The sequence below is a fragment of the Aplidium turbinatum genome, chromosome 10, assembly GCF_918807975.1.
Source record: "Aplidium turbinatum chromosome 10, kaAplTurb1.1, whole genome shotgun sequence".
Classification (NCBI taxonomy): Eukaryota; Metazoa; Chordata; class Ascidiacea; order Aplousobranchia; family Polyclinidae; genus Aplidium; species Aplidium turbinatum.
This window is the reverse complement of record NC_137481.1, coordinates 20,171,165-20,193,070: the sequence shown is the minus strand read 5'-3', so window position 1 is coordinate 20,193,070 and position 21,906 is coordinate 20,171,165. Positions and strand designations below refer to the sequence as shown.

Sequence of the window (21,906 nt, the reverse complement as noted above, 5' to 3'; positions counted from 1 at the left end):
ACATTGGTTGGCATCACCTAATTTTTATTGGCTTAAAACATGCTTCTCGCTTTTCTAAGAAGAATGGTGCAAATTTGACGAAAATCAGATAAGCGGTTCTCGAGTTATAAATGAAATAACCCTTGGCCACTAGGTGGCTTCATAGATAAAAAGCAATAGAAAAACGGCAATACCTCAAAAACCGCTCAACATATTTGGATAATTTTTAGCTCTACCCCCATGTTTTCTGGGGTGGGCTACCTGTTTATGAACACTAAAACAAGTTTTGGCTACTACTTTTTGAAATAAAAAGAAATTGACCTCTTGTCGTTACGCACCAATAAAACCATGATGCGTAACTTTAAAAAAAAAATTTTTTAATTAGTTAGAGGAAAGATTGATGAAAAGTTTGGCAAAAACAGTGTAGTGCTAAAGTCCCAACTTTTTGCCCAAATCACATTTATAAGTTGTGAAAGAAGGATTAAGTGCAATCATATTTCTTTTAAATGGTGTAATTTTTGAGAAAACAAACATGACTATGACATCACAATTCACAAAGGAGTATTGAACCTCTTCAGGGAAAATAAAAAAGCATCACAACGTTTCCATCTCTCACTACTTATAAATATGATTTGGGCAAAAAGTTGGACTTTAGCACTACACTGTTTTTGCCAAACTTTTCATCAATCTTTCCTCTTTTCCTCTACCAAATTAAAAAAAAAATTTCTTTTAAAGTTATGCATCATGGTTTTATTGGTGCATAACCACAAGAGGTCAAGTTTTGTTTCATCTCAAAAAGTATTAGCCAAAACTTGTTTTAGTGTTCATAAACAGATAGCAGCCCACCCTAGAAAACATGGGGGTAGACCTAAAAGTTATCTAAATATGTTGAGTGGTTCTTGCGATAGTGCCGTTAATCTAGTGCTCCTTATATATGAAGCCACCTAGCTGGGTTATTTTTTGGCTGAAACTTTTCGGTCATTTGTCCGAAATGACTTGAAAAAATTCAGTCATTTTTTATTCATTTCGGTCATTTTTTCTGATGAAAATATTTCCTTTCAATTAGCTGATACAAACCAAAATATGCACTTCCTGACTAGTCTAGTTACAACATTATTTTTTTCAAACATTTTGACCGAATTGACTATATATTTTTTCAGACATTTTGACCAAATTTACTATATTTTTTTCTGACATTTTGCTAAAAAATCGGTCAATGACCGATAAATGACTGAAAAAAAACAGCCACCTAGTGGCTGAGGTTATTTCACTTATAACTCGAGAACCGCTTGTCTGATTTTCATCAAATTTGCATCATTCTTCTCAGAAAAGTGAGAAGCATGTTTTATGTCAATAAAAAAATAGGTGGTGCCAAAATTTGAAAATTTTGTTTGTATGATAATGAAATGACTTTACACACAAAACTACTCGTTTGCCCCTCTTGGAGCCCCTGCCTGCACTCCTTGATTTATTATAAATCTAGGTGTGGAGGCGAAGATGTAACACAGCAAGCATGATGTCAAGTAGAACGGAATCCAGAAACTAAGAACATTGAACAGAAAACACTAGAACTAAAGACTGACAGCCCGAAACCTTAAATTAAAAATTCCAATCACACTATACGGTACAGTACTAAGACGAGAGTTACATATCACGGTTGCAGCTACTTCAGTATTGCGGTTGCGGAACCTCAGTTTTGATCGGAAATGTACTGCTGGAAGCATTGCAATCACTAGGCTATACACAAATGCACAATGTAACAAAACCGCAAAATTACATATGTGTGAGGTAATTTCCAGGATGCGACTAGGCATGCTGGGAAATCCAGTGCTTTGAATTCCATTGCAAAACACAAGAGAGAGTGTGCTGTAAGCCTACAGATTACATAGATTTTACAATTTTGAAGCAGAGCAAGAGTGAGTGATGTCTGAGAAAGCTCGTAAGAGCTATACAATGGTCTTAATCTGGTGGTAAGTGCAAAGGGATTTTTCCAGTTGTTTCGCCTACCAATCATCAAGCTCATCAGGCTATTCATTCAACAGCATCAACATTTGTCATGGCTAGAAAAAACAAATCAACAAATATTCGATAACAAAGGCAGACAAGAAAACGTATAGGCTAAATTGAATAAAATTTATAACACAGGTATGATACATATTGAAAAAAAAATGATGTAGAATTCAACTTTTTGTGTAACATACCATATAATTTTTAGGAAGTGGCTATTTTTCCACACTTAATGCCATGGTTACAATCAGGTGTTGCCAGAGTTAAGATTAAAGTTAGGAAGGGTAAAGGTAAGGTTTAGAGTTAGGAATAAGATTGGGTTTTGATCTTTGCCCAAGACTAAAAAAAAATCTCCAAAATACAATTACAAGTTTTTGTTTTCAACAGCTTTAAACTTTTCTCAAATTAGGGCAGAATGCCTTATCTGGCAGCACTATTGAGGCTATTATTACACTATATAGTGTAAATATAGTCACAGTCATCGTTTTAATACCTTGACAGTGGACACAAACGAAATGTCTCCGTTTAGTTGGTGTGGAAGTTGACTTGGTAACCTCAAGAGGTCTTAGAGTTTCTTCTTTTGTAGCATAGTATGTAAAATTCCAATGTGTAGACATAAAGTTTTTAGAAAAAGTAAATGACTCATTTTATTTGATTCTGCTCAAAGTTGTCGCACTTTACATCTTTGGGTTATCAACTTATGAATATGATCATCATCACTCAGTAGAAGAGCTGCCAGGTGTGGCAGTTTGGTCGCAATTTGAAAAAATCTTTTTGATAAATACTCGGATGATCGTTTTGACAAAAATAAAGTTAAGGAAATTTTGGAGTTTTGGAAAGAATAAGCGAAGGAAGAAATCTGCGCTGTAAGCCTATCAAAACCTCTCTTTAGGAAGTTAAAATAAAATTATCTCAATTACAACGAACATATTTTGATAGGCTGTTAATCTGTTATTTATTACTAAATATGTAGGCTACTTCTCTTTGTTCTTATTTTATTTTTTTTGGGATTTTGTGGCCGTGCTAATTACACACATATACTCGTTCCGTACTTAGCTATGTCTTATTCTCTCTGTACATGGTATCAATAGATTCTACATATTCGCGCTTGCAATGAAATAATAAATTGAATTAACTTGAAAAATTTGAAAGGAAAAACGGAGGTGAAACAACAATGGGATTGGGAAATTCATGAATAATATGTAAAATGTCTTCCCCGATAGCTCAGTTGCTTAGTGCGTGACTTCGTAAACGAAAAAGCTTCAACATCAAGCGGCACTGGTTCGACTCTCGGGGTGTGCGCTTGAGCAACGCATTCTATGGACTGTTCTACACTCAACGGCACTTGATGGATGGAATAATTCCCCGGCACCTAATGGATGAAACACTTTAACAGTCGAAAAATTTCACTACGTCAATCTCGGTAACCGGTCCTGCGTCAAAAGCCTCTACAAGTCTACAAGTATGCGAAGGTACAAGGAATAACTCATCAAGGCTTTGTCAATCCGAGGATAAAGAATCAAAACCTACCGAAAACAAACATTACCCTGAATCTGAAAAAATATCTGGCAACGTTTATAGCAAAAAAAAGAGGAAGAAACCGAAAACATAAAAAAGAGCCCCGAGCAGTGTTGTCAGATTGGGCGATTTATCTGCAATTGGGCTACTTTTAGTTGGGCTTGGCGCCAAAAAATGTTGGTTTGCGACTTGCGCTTTTTTGGGCTACTTTCAGTCTCTGATTTGGCGCGAGACGGCGCTTAAATTTGGCAGAATTTTAAGTTGTTTGACAGTGAATTTTGAGTTGGCAGAACTGAATAATTGGTAGAATCCGAACAGCCTTTGAAAATGTTGGTAAAGTTTCGGTTTATTACGGAAAAAATGACGTTATTTTTTTGATTCGGCATGAGGAATTGAGGATTGATTTTACTGCTGACCATTAGCAGCATTGACTGTTGTTACAGCAATGCTGTATTCATTTTCATCCGGGAGAATGAAAGGACTGACTGGCAAGTGGCGAAAGCGAAATTGCACTTGTATCGAAGATCGGAAATTATAGGGTAGTTATGATCTTGGTTTAGTACCGTACCATAATTTTTGAAGCTTTTATTGGTGTCTAAGTTATAAATTAAAGTGGGAAAAATTGAATGTCAGTGGAAAAACTTACTGAATGTAAACTGGTCTTCCTTATATGATTAAAAAACAATGATAGATTCTTGTATTTTTTGTACCAAGGTGTACGAGTTTAGAAATGCTGCAGGGGAGTATAAATTTAGAGAAGTTGCTCAATTGGCACTAACAATGTAGCCTATACCAATCAGCAATGCATTACGGTAGTTGAGCGAGCCTTTTCGAGAGTTTCTGCAATCAAAACCAAACTGCGAAATCGTATCGGTCTTCAACTTTTGTCAGCGATTGTGAGGATCAGAACTTTGCTGCAACAATTGGAAAAATGCTGTTTGATCCCCGGTCATCAATGCGGAAGCATGACAGCTCTATATATGAAAATGAAGCTTCAGCAGTTGATGATAGAATTTTGTTGGGTGTTGGTTCTTAGTAGCCTAGTAACCCTAGTTCATCTGAGTTGACGGGCTTATGCTATGCATTAGCATCTACTATGGAACCATTTGTATCTTGAATTTGAAAATAGGAATTTGTATGAAGTCTGTATAGCATTGGCTCGTCTAAGTTTTTTTCTATTGAACAAAGCTTGATTCAATATTGAACATTGTACTTATTGTATGTTGTATAATGTATGTATTTTGTATCTACACAATCAGCATGATGGACAAAGATGTTGCTTTGTCCATGACTCTTGGGGGCATGTCCAAAAACCCCCCTAGAAAGCCTGCGCCTTCGTTGCTCAACCGTCGACGTCGCGACGGCAAATTGGGCTACTTTTAAGTTGCTTTGGCTCATTTTTGGGCTCTTTTTTTTTTTTAAATCTGGCAACACTGGCCCCGAGTCTGACTCCTGATCTAATTTGTTGGACATGGGAAGCGTACAGCTGTTGGTACGAAAAATATCACACTGCGAAATACAACGCGTGGAAAGACATGTCCGGTTGTCCACAAAAACAGTGAAGGTGTTGTTGCAAAAGAATAGTCGCCTTTTTGTGTTTTGAGGAAATTGTTGACAGATGTGAAACTCACAATCTTTGATAAGCCCACAGCTTATTCATTTGCTTTTCATGCCAAGGACTCAAATGTCAACTTCTAAAGTGTTTTCGTCAAATAAAAATTGTAAGCTATTTGAAGGTTTAGTTCAGCAGGCCATAGCCCTAAGAAGGGCTGTAGGCATCTGTCTTTAAAGCAGTGTACGGTACTGTTCATAATCATGAAAGAAATCAAGGGCTTTAGTCGAAAGGGCGCTATTGCACAATTGATGGCATATATACCATGGCAAAGCAGACTGAAAATACGGTACATACCTTACCATACTAAATTGGTTCATGTTGTTTGTAGACACAGTGCTAGTCACATGGTTTCAAGCAACATTAATTTATTGAGCGAATGAGCGTCATGTGGATGGTCTCACCACTCATATGAAGAAAGTGTTTTTAGGCAAGTTTAAGACTGCATAAAAGTATATATTATGTATGGTGATTATTGCAAGTGGATTAGGTTATTAAATTGTATTTGATTTACTAAAGTACAGGGACAAAATATAGTATCCTATTTGGCTTGTCTTGTGTTACTAACTTGTTTCGTACGATGTTGCTGGCTGCGTAGTGGTGAGAACGTCTGTGCGACGTTTAAAAGGACATGGGTTCGACACGGCTCCAGAGGACCGAAGTGTACTGTATGTTGTCGCAATGGACGCAAAATAAAATTCATGATTTATTAGGCCTACTCAATTGTGCAGTGCAGTACAAGCTTAATTTGTTATCGAACCTCATTGATCGGTCAAATTTTCTTTTGTTTGTTATAAAGGGACTTTTACAAATTTAATCAGCTTAGAAAAAATATAGGCATATCTAGAAAAATACGGCGATATTGCATTAATTATTTTACTTTTGCATTGCTCTAGCGGTGCAATTAACAAAATGTTGAAGTTGTCAGTGATTGTATTATTTTTGGGAGCTGTTCATTCGCAATCAGATTGTTCATGCCCTGACACTTGTCCTGAGGTTAGTTTGACTTTTATACTGCATTCCATTGTTTGCCACTGTCGATATCATGTTCATTGTTTAGTCATTTCTAAGCTTTTCTGGTTAAATTTGCTAGTAATGCTTTCCAACTTTGACGCTCGTGAATAAATAGCATCAAATGCATTTTTTATTAATCTTCTACCTGAACCTTTTTGTGCTTCTGTTTATTTTTAGTAATTGAACAATTGTTTGACAACCGAATCGACCACTGAAAAATATTAACAGCAATATTTGGCCATGTGTGGGTTTGAGTAACTATACTTGTATAATTATAATTCAATTTCAAATAAAACCATTTTTGTTTTTACATCTTTTTTATGATGCATGCCATATTTATTATTACATGCATCTGACATCAGTTAACTTATTTGAGTGTTATGTTAGTCATGGCATTGGACTAAGGAAATGTTCTAGGCTAGTCTATTTGCTGAAATATTTTTTACATCAGCCAATAATCTCTGGCCAGGAAGCTTATTACATATTTCTTACCTAAAAAAAACACACAAGAACATTTAGAAACATATGTAGTTTTGGGAGAGAGTTTGCTTTTTTGTACCACAGGCAAGGCACAACAACACAACAGGGCAGAGCATTATAACAATACAAGGTCCTGCAGCTAAATTGGAACTTTTGTACTTTTTTTCGTAATATCCCAATTTCAAGGATGAAATAAGCAAAAATTTTATTTTGATTTTATAGAAAAGAATGAAGCATATAGAGTTTAGACAACATAAGTTGCCCAGTTTTTCAAACTATAAACAATCTGGAGTCTTACTTGTCTCAAACGTCTAAAGTAGCCCCCCCCCATAGGTTGAGTGGCTGAGCGCAAAGCCCAAGTATAGTGTTTCACGTCCTAATGCAGCGTTTCTTAACCGGGGGTGCTAGCACCCCTGAGGGTGCTGGAATAGACTGTAGGGGGTGCTAAATGCATGCAGTATAATATCAAAAAATGCCATTTTACTTTTCTGCAGTTTTTTTTCGTTTTTCTGACAATATCAGCAGTTGTCGTATCAATGATTGCTATTTCGAAACTGTAGCCTACATGATTTGCTGTCATTGTAGTCATCTCCCAGTCAAGTACGCAAATTGATCCTGAGTAGATTGTGCGAACTTACCTGGTGGGTGCTTTGTTATAATATTGTTGCTCACCTCTCGCTTCTAGAAACCACCATGGGAAAATACGTTTCCACAAATCACTCATATCCAGAGTGGATACAGCAGCCCTTCTTGGCAGACATAAATGATGATAGGAGGAGGAGCGGATTGACATGCAAGTGAATCAGAGTTGTCGGACAAAATTTCGTCTTTCAGCTTGCTGGTTTCTGATGTGATCAGTTGACAGTGCTCATATCCTGCATTGGCACGAGCAGCATTGGAATTGATCGTTACATTTCCGACTGCCTACCTGTGTGAAAAGGCGTTCTCCGCCATGCTCCAAATCAAAACAATTGTCCGGAACCGCCTTCAACATGGGTTGCTCCACGATATGAGAGTGGCTTTGATCAACACAAAGCCTCGAATAGAGAAATTGGTCACACATAAGCAACAACAGAAATCACATTGATACATGTGTAACTAGTTACCCAGCTGGGTAACTTAAGTATGCTTAAGTTTGTATTCTTCACTATTTTCGGGTTTTCCTATTTTATCACCAATGACGACAGTAGTTTTGAAGAATAAACAAAATGATCAATTTGATGAAAGTCTAATACCAAATCTTGAATCAACTTCGTTAAAACAACTGCACAGTTTGTTAAACAACAAGAAACTTCATTACAAAATATATCGCCAGTGATCTGAAGGCATGTCAAAATTTCGGCCTCTACTAAACTTTTGGTCGGCACTGTAGTAGTCGTATGTCAACGATAGTTAGGAGGTTCTAGACTGTTCAGGCCTGTTTACAGGGGTGCTATAGTCAGAAAAGGTTAAGAAACGCTGTACTAATGTATTGAGAAATTACAATTTCTTTTTGACTTGTATTTGATGTATATATATATTACTTTTCTCAGGTGTCGTGCAAATACAAGGAGTTACAAGTTCGAGATCATTGTGACTGCTGTGATGTTTGTCTAGGATTAGAGGACTCATTATGTGGTGGGAGACTTGACATACAATGTGCTCTTTCTGAGCATAAATATGGTTTTGGCTGTGTTCTTGGTAAGACGCTATTTCATGTTAGAATTTTAAGCATATAGCGATTGTGACTTCTGTCTATAAGTAAAACCAGATCTTGAATTTAGACATTTCTAAATGCCTATTATAGTTTAATAGGCTGATTAAAATACAGCCATAGGCGTCGATTACGCGGAAGCGTGAGGGCGGCGCCCCCTCAGGTCTGAGACATAGGGGGGCGAGATATGTCTGGCCCCCTCAGTTTTTTGTTAATATTAACAACTTTGTAAGAAAACTGCCGGTTTGACGCTGTTCACAAAGTCGGCTTCGCCAAATGTCTCGTAACAAAGGTTGCGAGTCTGATCGTGCTATGGCAATTTTAGCTCGTCTATTTAACGTTGAGTAACGAGCTTGTCTGGAAATTTTGTTACGACTTTTGGCAATATGTAGCCTAACAGGCTAGCAAGAAAAGTTACATAAGTATTTTTAAATTGAGAAATAAAGAAATAAAACATAGTAACTTTAGCGGGTTTAGCATACTTTATTCCACACAAAATATAACATAATTAAAATATAACGCTTTATTTATTTTTAAATTGTGCTACGATTTTGGCACGAAAATTCAAGAAGCAAATGTTGAGAACGTCAAAGCCGCAATATTTATATTTGCGACGCAAATTCATTCAACATGTTTTCGTTTATAATTTTTCGATCGAATTCTCACACACGTTGCTTCAAAAACGTCATGGGGAGTCTTCATCACGCACTCACTGACCGAGTTTTCTCTGAACTCAATTGTTTTTTTTTTTTCAAGACTGCACTTCTCCATCTGTTTTTAATAACATCGACTTTCACATGGCGATTTACAATTTTTCTTTCCACTACTGGACTCGTTTTTCACCTCAGATAACCAATTGTTGGCGGACATCAGCCCTTATTTACATTAATTCAACGTTTACAGGCGTTGACTCAATATAAATAGAGTTGATTTGCAAACTGGGTTGCCGACGCAATTCATATTTTGTGCGATTTAGCATTTACCTATTAAACTTGGCAATTGCCGGCGCCAAATTAGAAGGCTGTGTGTCTTTCAGGGCGTTTGGTCAAATTAAATAATGCGCAGACTTTTGCAGGACAATCGCGACAGATATGCGGGTAAACAAATAGTGCATTATAATCGTTATGCTGAAAATAGGCAAGTTTTAGAAATTGCTTTCAGAATTAGTTGAAAATTCTCACCTCCCTGGAATTGGCTTACTTCAGTAAAAGATCGACGCCAATGAATACAGCTGTTACTTAATTTTTTTTATATAGGGTATCTATATTTGGTTCTTTCATTTGCATGAATTTAACTGCATGCATGAAGAATATTAGTAAAAGAGTAAGCATAAAAGGTTAAAAAAAAACTTTGATGTGGGTTGTTGAACATCAGATCGAAGCAATCCTGATGGTGAAGGGAAGTGTCGCTGCAAACACTCGAAAAAAGGACCTTTTTGTGGTCAGGATGGGGTCACCTATGAGACAAAGTGCGACTTGCACATTGCCTCGTGGATTCGTATGAAGAGAAACGCATCACGTTCCAGAATAGATCCGGCTTATCATGGAGAATGTGAAGAAAGTAAGTTTCAATTTTATTAAGTTTTGCTATTGATTTTAAGATTTGTTTAACTTAATCTGTTACATTTTTTTGAGTAAAATTCTGGAATATTCTTTGATTTTTTGAATATTATATTATATTTTCCTTAAGTGCTCTGTTACTTGACAGATTCATCTGCGAGGCTTAAATTCATGATTTGTACGTTTTTTTCGTTCAAAAGATACCAATTTGCAAACCAATGTAAGATACAGTTGTTGCTTCACACCAAAGTAACTATGCAATTATAATATAAGTAGAAATCCCTAAACTTGATATTTTCTGCTTTATTCTGAAATTTGAAACTTTTAAGTTGGTCATATCAAATCCAATATAACTATTTTCATCTAACCGAGCGCAAGCAATATCTGCTCAAGCCGGTTTAATGTTTCACTAGATCCCATTGTATGTTGGTTTTGTCTGAAACATATGTTGATTCTGCGTTGCGTACAAGACGCTCTCTATAATAAAAAAGCATGGTTAAACCAACGACATGGTTGGATTATCAATAAAATTGCTTCCAAACAAACTTGTTCTCCTTCAAACAATTGTCCATGGAAACCGTAGCTTGTTCTTAGTAACGTGAACGATTTTGCCCATTTTGAATGAGCGGCTACTCGAACAGTCTGTTTGCTGTAGATCAAAGGTACACTGTGAAATATGTTCTACAGTAGTAAAGCAAGCAAAGAAAGGTTCTAAGTTTTAACAGCAAAGTGGAAAATGTACGCATGCAGTGATTAGTATATAGGCATAGATTAAGGGCGACTTGAACTGAAATAGACCTTTTAACACTACAGCAATACGATCAATTACAATTTACAGATTTGATATGATCCAGAGCAAGTTGCTTTCTGTGAACGAACTAGCTCAAAGAACAGATGTTAGTTAGCCTGTTCACGCTTCATTTATTCAACTAAGATTAAAACGAAGATAAAATACCACACTTTGTGAAGTTTTTCGATTGAGTCAGTGCGAGAGATGTTGATCGCTGTTTAAAACCCAGACGTCTGTCTGAAATATAAATTGCGTTTGAAACGCGTTTAAATTGCTTCCATTAGGTTAGGCCATACAGTTAGCTGTTCACGTAAACAATGCATGGCGTTCTGCAATGCATCATGTTCATTTTCATGTTCATGTTCAACAATACAATAAAGACAAATAAAACCTAACAACCTGAAAATCATTAATTGAAATAACAGATCTGATCTACAATTTTTGTAAAATCAATTAATTCCACATTCTAATCCGTTATGGTGTCATCTCACCTGACGGTTTCAAATAGAACTTTGTTTAGAATTTTGCAACTGTATCAGCCACACGTTTACCCCTCCACTCCAGCACATTTGTCCCGTGAGCAACCTCCTTTACCTTACAATTTTTTTTCTTTGTTTTTCTTTTTTTCCACTGTACTTGAATGTTGTTCCCTCTCTAATAAGTTACTAGCGAAGGATTATATGATCATTTCAACCTTATTCCGTGTATTCATCAAATCAAAGTTATTTGTATTATATAATTTGGCGTATAAAAAGCATTTAATGAATTAATAAACATGATAAACAAACGGCATTTGCATCATCGCTGATGAATATTGGTCTTCATCACAATGAAGGTGTGTTGTACCAGACAGCAAAATCCGTCATTTTTACATTGTCATTTACATTTTGGGATTTTACAGTACATTTTTACATTCAACGCCTGCAGACGTTGGATCAATGTAAAAATGACGGATTTAGCTGTCCGGGGCCAGAATCTCAGTATCACATATAATTTTCTCTGATTAATGCGCAAGCATGCAGAAACTTAATTTTCCTCTAGAAGCAGATTTACGGTTAATTGCTTCGACAATGCAGATGTAACGGCATTAACGTATTCAAACTGCGTAACGTTAATAATTTGATAATTTTCATTGAATATTACTCACACAATTTACCGTCTCCAATCTACACACGATTTATAATTGGTTATTAATTTCGAAATGCCATCGCTAACGCTGCATTGTGTGATTAACCCATAGCGGGATTAACCTTAAAATTATCCAATAGGCTGTGTTCAGATAAAGATGTGGCTTGTTACAAAAGACAACGGTTTCCTTGTTGTTAGAACAACCAGTAAAAATGACGGTGTCATGCTTTCACGTTAATATGACATCTGTGGACATCAGAGTTGCTGAATTTCTTGCTGCTTTTGCTTGACTGGTTCTTCAGTATTTGTTTTCATTGTTGCTCGTTGGCGAAGAAAGCACTCAGGTCTCAGCGTGGGCGAGAGATCGGCTGATTTTCTTTTTTCAGACACTTTGTGCAAATAGATCGCCTGAAGGTTTTATATTAGACGCGGTGATGTCATTTGCAACATATTACACTTTTCCTCAAGTTAACGTCAGACAAACGTAAAACGGCCAAGAAACATTGCCTGTTTCGTCTAACTTCCGCGGCGTCCACTCCCCAGTCAGCAAAAGTTAGCGACGTCTAGACCAAACGTCCCAGTTTAGCGACGTTGAAACAATATAAAACTGGCAACTTTTACTGGCTGAAAACTACGTTCGTTTTGCAAAGTTCTACGCCAACAGTGTGAGATTGTGCCCTGCCTCGGGTTGTTGGATGACGTCATGCAGAAACTATCACCCCTGCTGGGAGAGCCGCAAGTGATCTGATGAGTCCTTCCGTGTGACTCGAATCAACGCCACCTGCCTCAAATGAGTTTGTTCACAAAATTGTTGGTAACGCATTTCAAAAATATTTATGGCAGCGTTGAAAAATTAAAACTAAGTTGTGTTTCGTGAAGCGTTGTGGTAACCCAACGCAGTCGTTGCTGGAAATTTGAATGAATTCAAAATTCGCTTGAAAACGTTCACTAAACATTTGACTGAAAGTACCGTATTATTTATCACCATGTACAGCGCCCAGGACCATAGTTTAAACTGTGGATATGGCACTATATAAATGTTGTCGTTATTTTTATTATAGCTCGGCTTATAACACTCTTTTCAGAGTGTTTCTTTCAAAAACAACATACTTGTTACATGAGAATGATTAATAAACTGAGCGGATTTTCTGCTCAGTCTGTCACTGCAACTACAGCTGTTATTCTCAAGCTCATTATTTTCATGATTTTGACTCAGTCATGTAATCGTGTACAATCTTGGTATTTATTGCTGTTATTTTTGACGATAATTCAGCACCAATTGTGAAATGTTAAACTAACTTGATTTGCATTTGGCACACCGCCACGTAAAGATCTTGAAAACCTAGCCAGCATGTTAGACTTTTTTGCATTAATTTTTAGCATTTAAGACGTTAAATTAAGTGTGAAAAGGGACGAGTTTGGCTGTACGGTATGGTGAAAGATTGTAGTATTAAAATTGAAATGCAAATTTTCGCAATAGAAAGTCATACGTCTTTAAGGTTGCCAAAGCTTCTTGGCACCACTCCAGACAGCAAAAGTCGTCTTTCTTACATCATTATCACGTCTAAACGTGATAATGCAACGATCCCAGCGAGCAAAATTTGGCCATTTTTTCGTTTCAAGTTTCAACATATGGCAACGTTGCAAAAACCTCAACTTGAACTTGCCAAAAATCATGTAAGACATCTTAACATATATTCGTACGAATTCAGTTTCATCTTAAAATGAAACTCTCTCGTCCGTGTCTCGTAAACTGCTATTGTGTGCTGGGCAATGCCGATAGCACTTATGGAGGTTCAATTTCACTTTACAGAGCTGATTCTATTGTAATTTGCAAAACTGTAATAAAAAATAATTAATGTAGCGAAGCTTTGTCAGAGTATAACGTGTCTGTCAACACTTTTTCGTTCAGTGCCAATGCTTACAAGAACCCCGGGAAAAGTGAACAACAGAACAGGTGGAAACGCTTATCTGGCTTGTGAAGCTTACGGCATTCCCACGCCTCACATCACATTCCGTAAAGTAAGTCCGCTTTTAATGTAATAAAAAACCTGACGCGTTTATATAAATTCAGCATTAGAAAACGTTACATTTTGTTAAAAAGTTGACTCGTTTGTGTTTGCTTTACTGACATTGTGGTTAAACTACTGCAGCATGCCGACATTGCCCTGTCATGCATGTAAACAACATAATGCAATAAAGTGCAAATCGAAAATGTTGCTTATAAAATTCAACTGTGTTTTAACATGTAGTTCATAAGGGTGTAGAAGATACGAGGTATGCGGGGAATGAGGAGATTTGCGGGAGATAACAGGGTAGACAGTTATGAAAGGAAAATTACAGTTAACAAAGAAACACAAGAATTCTTGTTAATTTTGAAGAAAAAAGATATTTCTTATTCATTAGTTGTACAGTTGTTTTGTAGCTCCCGGCTTTCTTTTTTCCCACCGATTTAGCTGCAGATGTTGAATCAATGTAAAAAAGGATCGATTTGTTGGCTTTGTTCTACATCTACAACAGCACAAGCTTTTGTCTGCAACGTTTTCTTGTTTTGCGACGTGTTAGAAGAGCCTTAAACTGAATGTTGCTGCCTGGATAATCCATTTATTGGCAGCTAATTATAAACAATTTGACACTGATCTTGATTGATAGAACAGGATCTATTATATTTGCAACTCTAATCAGTGCCACACACGCTGTACAGGTCATCCAACAAGACGGTAGCATCGAGAAGTATGAAGAAATGCCGTCGGATAGACTAAACATGGCCGTCCAGATCCGAGGCGGTCCGGATAAGCATAAGATATCTGCCTGGGTCTTGGTAAGATGATGATTTGCTTTTCCGTCATTTTATCCGTTTTTATCACATCCTTACCGTGTGTCTTAAATAGTGACGTTACGATACCCGAAGCTCCGCTTTTTCGTTCACATGAGAAGGGTCCAATTCTCAATTCAACAATTTTTGTATGCATCACCACAAACTTGTTTTCAACAAAAAAACTTACATTACTTTAAAACTTAACTCCTTTCTTTATAACCTATAAAAAGTACAATATTTTGTGAATAAAAAAAAAAGCGTAACCCTTCTAGTGCGGCGGTTAAGCCAAAAGCAAAGGTAGGTTCGCATCTCCTTGATCTAAAATACCTAGCCTTAAAGTGATTATGCAGTGCTTGACTATTTCATTATGAATGTTGACTCGAAAACTATTTGGTTTGTTCGATCGAAAACGGGATGTAACTTTGCATTCCTTGATCAACAATCCCTATTTCTTATTCAAATAGAGTAAACACCACGTTCACCTGTAAGGCGCCAGTGTGTTGTTGCGAGTTTGTCGCGAAATCCTTTTGTTGTGAAACTTTCTTCCACTTTCAGGTCGATCCACTCACCGCAGATGACGCCGGATGGTATGAGTGCTTGGCCTCGAACACGCAGGGCTCTGTTTCCGAGAAGGGACACCTGGAAGTTATCAATTAATCTTTTTCCTTCTTGTTTGACAATGAAAATCCTCAGCTGGCAATCTATATACTCAACGTTGATCCATTGTAGATACAACGTTGAAAAAATAATTGAATTGCTATCAGATGTGTCTTTTTTTGAATTCATCTTCCTGAAGTATGTTGGTTAGTTTTCTAACAAAGCAACGTTTTTCTTACGTGTTTTACTTGATCGGTGCGCTTTGCATTCGCTAAATCCATAAAGGTGTTTTTCTGGAACATCCCATCAAGTAAAATGCTCTTGTTTCTTTAGATAGGGCTCAATTTCGCTCGTTTTTTTTTTTATTTTTTTTATCACGGTGCTTCAGTACTTGTTGGTGCTTCATCACAGATATAATGAAGTGAAGCTACGGAGTTTAGCATTTTTGCATAGAAATGTAAACCCAACGTCTCCACGTGCTACAAACCCTCGTTGCGGAATCAGTATGCAACACAAAAGTATTTTTTATTTAACTCGTCTGTTGTTGGTAACTGTCGACGTCTTAATTCAATGAATGATCCGAAATCGCTGTAGCAAAAACCGATAAACAGTGACCGAAGCTGAAACACGGACGCACTTTCTTACAAGAGAAAATGACTTTTTCTGTTGAGGCAACGTATAATTAATGATACTTGTTTTGATTTTTTACTTGAGTATATACCTAGCCAGCAAATCAGTCTTTTTACTTCGATTTTGCAAATGCTCAGTGTAAAAAACGACTGATTTGCTGTCTAGGTCCCATTGACCACATCATGATCGAGTTGTCAACAAAAACATTTTCAGCATATTATAAAACCACGATGCAGCTTTTCTGTATATAGTATTCGTATGAGCTTTCATATAAATTTTCATACTTTCATGCGTTTTGTTTTTACATTTATAAATTGAGACCTTGTAGTGACGACATAATCAACGTTAACGACATTTTATATCTCTCTAAAAGATAAGCAATTGATTTTTGCAACAAAACAAAAAAGATTTAAACTTAATTCCTTGGAGTGGCTCTACAAGTTAACATCCGTTGAAGAACTGTTCTCCCACAGACCTATAGAATAGATTGTTATCATCTTTTCAAATTCATCCGTTATATGAAGGTCACGTCAAAAGCGTTACGGCAAAGAAATAACTCGACGATTTACAAAACGTTTCAGAGCAATCAAAATCCAATGTAAAAAAGGCGTATCTTACTATTTAGGAATCAACCCGTCGACCAGATAACAATACAAATTGTCTTTTATTTTGCCGAAAAAGTTATTTATTGAAATTCAAAGAAGCCACTAAAACAATTTCAAAGCTTTTATGGCAACCGTCTCGTTGGCAACCTCAATTATATACGACGCCTCCAACCTTCACAGCAAACAAGTCATTTTTACTTTGATTCAACGTCTGCAGACGTTGAATCAATGTAAAAATGACTAGTTTGCTCACCATAAAGACCGATCAGCGAATCGACTAAAATCATTCCAAATCAAACAATCAGTTGGTATTTGACGGATGACTCAGTTAGCTTTGAAACGTAATAAGTTTTGCAAGTTATGTTTTGTTGCAAAAAAAAATGATTGGGTGTGCAATGAACAAGTTGGTTTGTTTTGTTGAAAGGTTTTTGTGTAGAAAGACTTACTGATGACTCTATGGAAGTTGCATGAAATGAATGTGGATGTATTTTTTATTTGCATGTTGTGCTTCACAATGAACCAGTCAAAAGCTTTGTTTAAATTTTGTTGATTCAACGTCGTCAATCGTGATTTCAACCAAGCTTTTGATTTGGTAAACTTTGTAAATATCTTTATGTTATGTTTGCATGAAGGACCTGTCTAATATTTTAAACGTAGCCAGAAAATCAGCCATTTTTACATTGATGTAACGTCTGTTAACGCAAGTTGGTTCGTTCCGTGTGTTGTTCTTCATCGATTGTACCGTACGTAAGACAAAACTAAATCTATGTACAGGGCGCTAACACGTTTGACTTCGTCACCAGTGCACCGCCACAGTATTATGCCATGTAGCATTTTATTCGATACTTCTGTATATTACGTTGGAAAAACGGAAAGTTGTATAAAATAGACGGCTTTTGACGCTGTTGTGCTCATTTTTGTACATATCCATCTTTATGAAATCCCGCCCGCACCAAAATGTTCCAGTGTGGTTTTGCTGTACAAACGCTCTGCGTGCCTGCCGCTTGTGTACGATCCCATGCAGCGAAATCTGTCATTTTTACATTGATTCAACGTCTACAGATGTGAGATCAGATCAGATCAATGTAAAATGACAGATTTTGCTGTTTGGAATGTAAGGTTTATAACTTGCATGTCAATTTCATAGAGAACTTTGCAGCTTTTCGTTAGTGGTAGATAAATGGTAAAAATCGTCTTCGATTGATTTCCGTTTTACCGATACTGGGAAAAGCGTTGTGAAATTTTCGAGAAAAAAAAACGCTTTGTTGCGTTTAAAGATCAACTTAACCCGTTTTTTACCAAGTTCATATACACGGTGCTAACATTTTTCTATATATCTGCACCGGGAGCAGTAGTTTTTGATTCAAAATTTTGTAGCGAACAATATTGTAGCCAAACAGAAAAAGTTGCTCTTTGCACATACTTTCAACGTTTGATCACGTTGTGACAATACAAAAAGGCAACTTTTGCTGGCTGGGTAGTTGAGGACTGTTCGTGAAAGTTGGTGGTTCTATTGTATATCTACCGAGCATAGAATCAAGTTAACAAGAGCTGTAGATAAATTTTATTGCTTTTTACTGCAATCTGATGAAGGAATTATAATTTGCCCATCCGATAAGTTTTTTTTAAATAAAGTGCCATTTTTTTGAATAAGCTTAAACCATTGATGAAATTGGTATGATACCGATTCTAACTTTTGGCTCAATTTGATAAGACAGCCTTGAGTCGTTTCAAAACCTGTAGTATTTTATGGTTACCACACTCGTTACGATTATGGCAAAGTTCAACGGATGCCTGAAGGAATGATTGACCATTGACCAACCTTACGAGCAGTCCCATAAATATCTTACAATTATACTAACTTTTGCTTAACATGTTTGTTGCGATTTTTGTCGCTTACGGTTGTGGCAACGTTAAATTATGAACAATTTAATACAAGCATAATTATCCCCTTGGTCATAAAATTGTCATTATTTTGTCTTCAATGTTTCAAAAGCTTTTGAATTTGTAAATTTTCTGACCAAACAAAAGGTGTGATTTTTGCAATAATTCCAAGTCTGACAGTTGATGTGCATTTTAAGGACACAAAATAGCAATATGTACATATACATACGAATATACAAGCATGCATTGACAGGGAAGACACACTATCGCATAGGTTTTTTCGCTACTCTAAAATTCTGCGTGAAAACGTTTCGTCTACATCATTTTGAGATTTTGAAGACCTAAATAGGCATCAAAAGTGACCACAGATACTAACTTGGGAGAATGCTACGACGTCAAAAAAAAAAATGTACCGGTATTGGATGTCATAAGTGCAAAAGAACTTTAATGGGAACCAGCAAATGTTCTTTTTACTTGGATTATCGTATGAAGACGTGGAATCAATGTAAATGGGACATTTACTGGTTCGCTACCTGAACAGCCTTGCTGTAGCCGACGTTTGCTCACAACCGAGTGTAAATAGCTCTCTACTTTTTATCTGGGCTCGCAAATTCTGCCACTTTCTCGTTTCATAATATTTGTCCATTTACCAGCTAACGATAATTTTCACGTTTTTTTCGCGTTGTTTCGACGGTCAAGAAAACGTCACTTTTGCGTGATCCGCCTTGTGTATTGTAAGTAGAATTTTTGACCCTTTTCATCATACACCTCCACACTTGCTACGAGTTTTCAACAAAAATTGTGATTTTTATTTTGATTGAACGTTACAAAAACCATGAACCAATTTCTTACAAATTGTGCTGGTTGGGTTTCCACTCATGTGAAAACTTCCTTTTTTTTTCTGTAGTTGAAAGATGTTATTTTTTTCTTATGAAGGGCCCATATAAGACCCGTGCAAGGTAGGTGCATTGTACATACATCAGCCCTATATGTAGCTGGGCTTGATAATCATCTGTATAAATGTGATTTAACATTGTACTCAACAGATATTAATCATCCTATCCCAAGCATTAAAAGTTTTATTTTTACATCGTTTCAACGTCGTTTGATGTAAAAATTGCAGCTTTTTCTACCTGGGATGTACTCACGTAATCATCATTATAACTTCCAGTATCTCCGTCTCGCAGTATAAGTTCCGCAATTGCAGTAATTTTCCGTTGTTTTCCTGACTGTTGCACTTCTGTAATCCTATCCAAAACTACCACTTTGATACCATTCTAACGCCACGGATCGTTGATCGGACGTGAAATGGAAGCGGTACCAATTCCGTCCTCTTTGCTTCCATCCAATTGCAATACTTTTGTTTTGGTATTGCTTTCCAATAGCTTGTAAATATTTTCATGTTTAGAAGTGCAACAGCCTTGCGAATTCTTCGGGAAGTCAAATTTTGCCGATTAGTAGCACTATACCCCCACGCGCTATATACCCAGCTATGTAAATCGCTCGCTATCGTGCACTGTACAGTACTTGCATGCTTACGTTCTATCAATTGTGTGAAGCTGTGTTGAGGATCGTTTGTACTCAGACGTTGCAAAGTGACAGTGCAAAGGGTCCTTCATGCTAGTCTTGCAAAGGTAATGTAAGTGATTTTGTAACCAAAGTGGTGTTTTTCAACAGACATGGTGCAATTCGCTATTACGACCACGGTACAAGTTTTGTGTTATGAAGCTTTACTTGCATGCCCAAGTTTTCTTGGCGTTGTTGAATGTTAACTTTGAGTTGATGTTACATAGCCTAACGTTTCTTTCAGAGCAGTGACATATGCTTTGTTAATTCTGTCCTTGTACAAAATGCACAAATAAAATCATGTATTAACACACACTGCTTTGCTGTTTAACATAACCGTTCGTTCAAAATCGCGTCGAGATATTTCGAGGTAGAATCTAGCGCTTCGAAATATTAAGCTATGTTTCAGAAGCATCCCAGGTAAAAAATAAAGAGAAGCGACCAATTCATTAAAATAGGGTTCACGTTTTCCTCTAAAAGCTTCTTGTATCAATAGCACCAAAATTTAAAGTTTCTGTTACCGAGATTGGCAGAGTAAATTTTTCCGATTGGTGAAGTGTTATTACCGGGAAATTATTCCAGTCACTGAGACATGGATATTGAGAGAGGGTGAACTGGCAATCCTGAGAAGAACGGAAAGGTCAATGGTGAGAGCAATGTGTGGGGTGAAAACGAGAAGGGAAAAAAGGACTGAAGAATTGTTGGATATGCTAGAGATGAGAGAGACCATAGACCAACTGGCAAGGGCAAATGGAGTAAGATGGTATGGACATGTGATAAGGAGGGAGAAAGGAAGTTTTCTTAGAAAGGCACTAGATCTAAAGGTGGATGGAAAGAGGAAACGCGGTCGTCCAAGAAGAACGTGGAAACAACAAGTGAAGGATGAATTTAAAAAAGTCGGACTGAAGGAGGAAGATGCAAGGGACAGAGTGAAATGGAGAAAAGGGATTAAAACAATTGCTGCGCGGAAACAATCGGCCACCCCCACTAGTGGGGAACAAACCGACGATGGATTATGATGATGATGATGAATTTTGTGCTCGTCGACAATTTTAGGTAGACTGTACATCAGTGACGATCGGTGAGGGAAAGCAGTGCTTACCTGAGCGAAAACTATGCAAAATATAATGACTGAATTCTAGGTTTAACTTCTTATTATTTTTATCACGTCTATTTTAATTTGAAAATTACTGTGTTTGTGACTAGAATTATTCGTAACGCTTGTGAGTAGTCTAAGTCATCACCAAACCGCATGTCTTGCCTGTAAATGCCAATTAACGCAAACGCTCCTGTCAGAAACAACCACTGAGGCTTCAGGGAAATCAACTTGCAAAGTTGCTTTCCCCACGTCAAAAAACGCCTTCCTTTTATCCAATCCTCACTCGTTTTGCAAAACGTCACCAGCTGCTCAGCCAATCAGATGTCTTATGGTTAGAGTTGCTTTCCCAGTGACGTCAATGCGTTCAATCGCAAGACAAACTGGTCATACGCACAGAATGGTCTCTCGTCACGGTACACAGCACAGCATCATAAAAGCGAAAAGATTGTTGCTGTTTTTTGATATCTCCTCGCCATGTAGGCTACTTTAGCCTACTAGCTTTCATAGTCATGCCTTTGCCCTTTTTACAGCGTTGATATAACGTTACTTCGCCAATGAACGTTCAGGTGCGGATGCAATATTTAGTTCGTTAAGCTTCTATACGCAGGAGGCAAACTTATCCAGCTTTTTGTACAAATTGCTTGCGGTTGTAATGTTTAGGCCTAAGTGTTAGTTTTTGTAGTGTAGGCCTAACTGAATATCTGAGAATGAACATTCATGACGAATTAAATATTTAGACAACTATTATTCCATGTCTAACACTGGATTTTGGTCCTGCAACGTTAAAATTAAGATTGTTTATGACTTCTAAACATTAAATGGATGTATGATCACGACATAGGCGAAGCACAATTTGACAGATTTTTATTTTTTATTTGTTTTGGAAATGCTCTCAGAGCGCACCGAATTGGAAGTGTTTTTCAAAAA

At 36.9% G+C, this 21,906-nt stretch overlaps 1 protein-coding gene across 1 annotated transcript; it reads left to right on the top strand.

The window, feature by feature from the left end:
* Positions 1-5,593: 5,593 nt before the first annotated feature.
* LOC145778216 (insulin-like growth factor-binding protein-like 1) lies at positions 5,594-20,193 on the top strand. Its single transcript, XM_082589672.1, has 6 exons — positions 5,594-6,112; positions 8,143-8,290; positions 9,678-9,863; positions 13,693-13,802; positions 14,485-14,601; positions 15,154-20,193. Exons 1-6 carry the CDS (start codon positions 6,029-6,031, stop codon positions 15,253-15,255), a joined length of 747 nt encoding a protein of 248 aa, XP_082445798.1. The 5' UTR covers positions 5,594-6,028; the 3' UTR covers positions 15,256-20,193.
* Positions 20,194-21,906: the final 1,713 nt, after the last annotated feature.

Coding starts and splice junctions, on each gene's coding strand:
- LOC145778216 (XM_082589672.1), top strand. CDS start 6,029: ATGTTGAAGTTGTCAGTGATTGTATTATTTTTGGGAGCTGTTCATTCG. Junction 6,113..8,142: donor GCCCTGACACTTGTCCTGAG/GTTAGTTTGACT, acceptor TACTTTTCTCAG/GTGTCGTGCAAATACAAGGA. Junction 9,864..13,692: donor TCATGGAGAATGTGAAGAAA/GTAAGTTTCAAT, acceptor TTTTTCGTTCAG/TGCCAATGCTTACAAGAACC.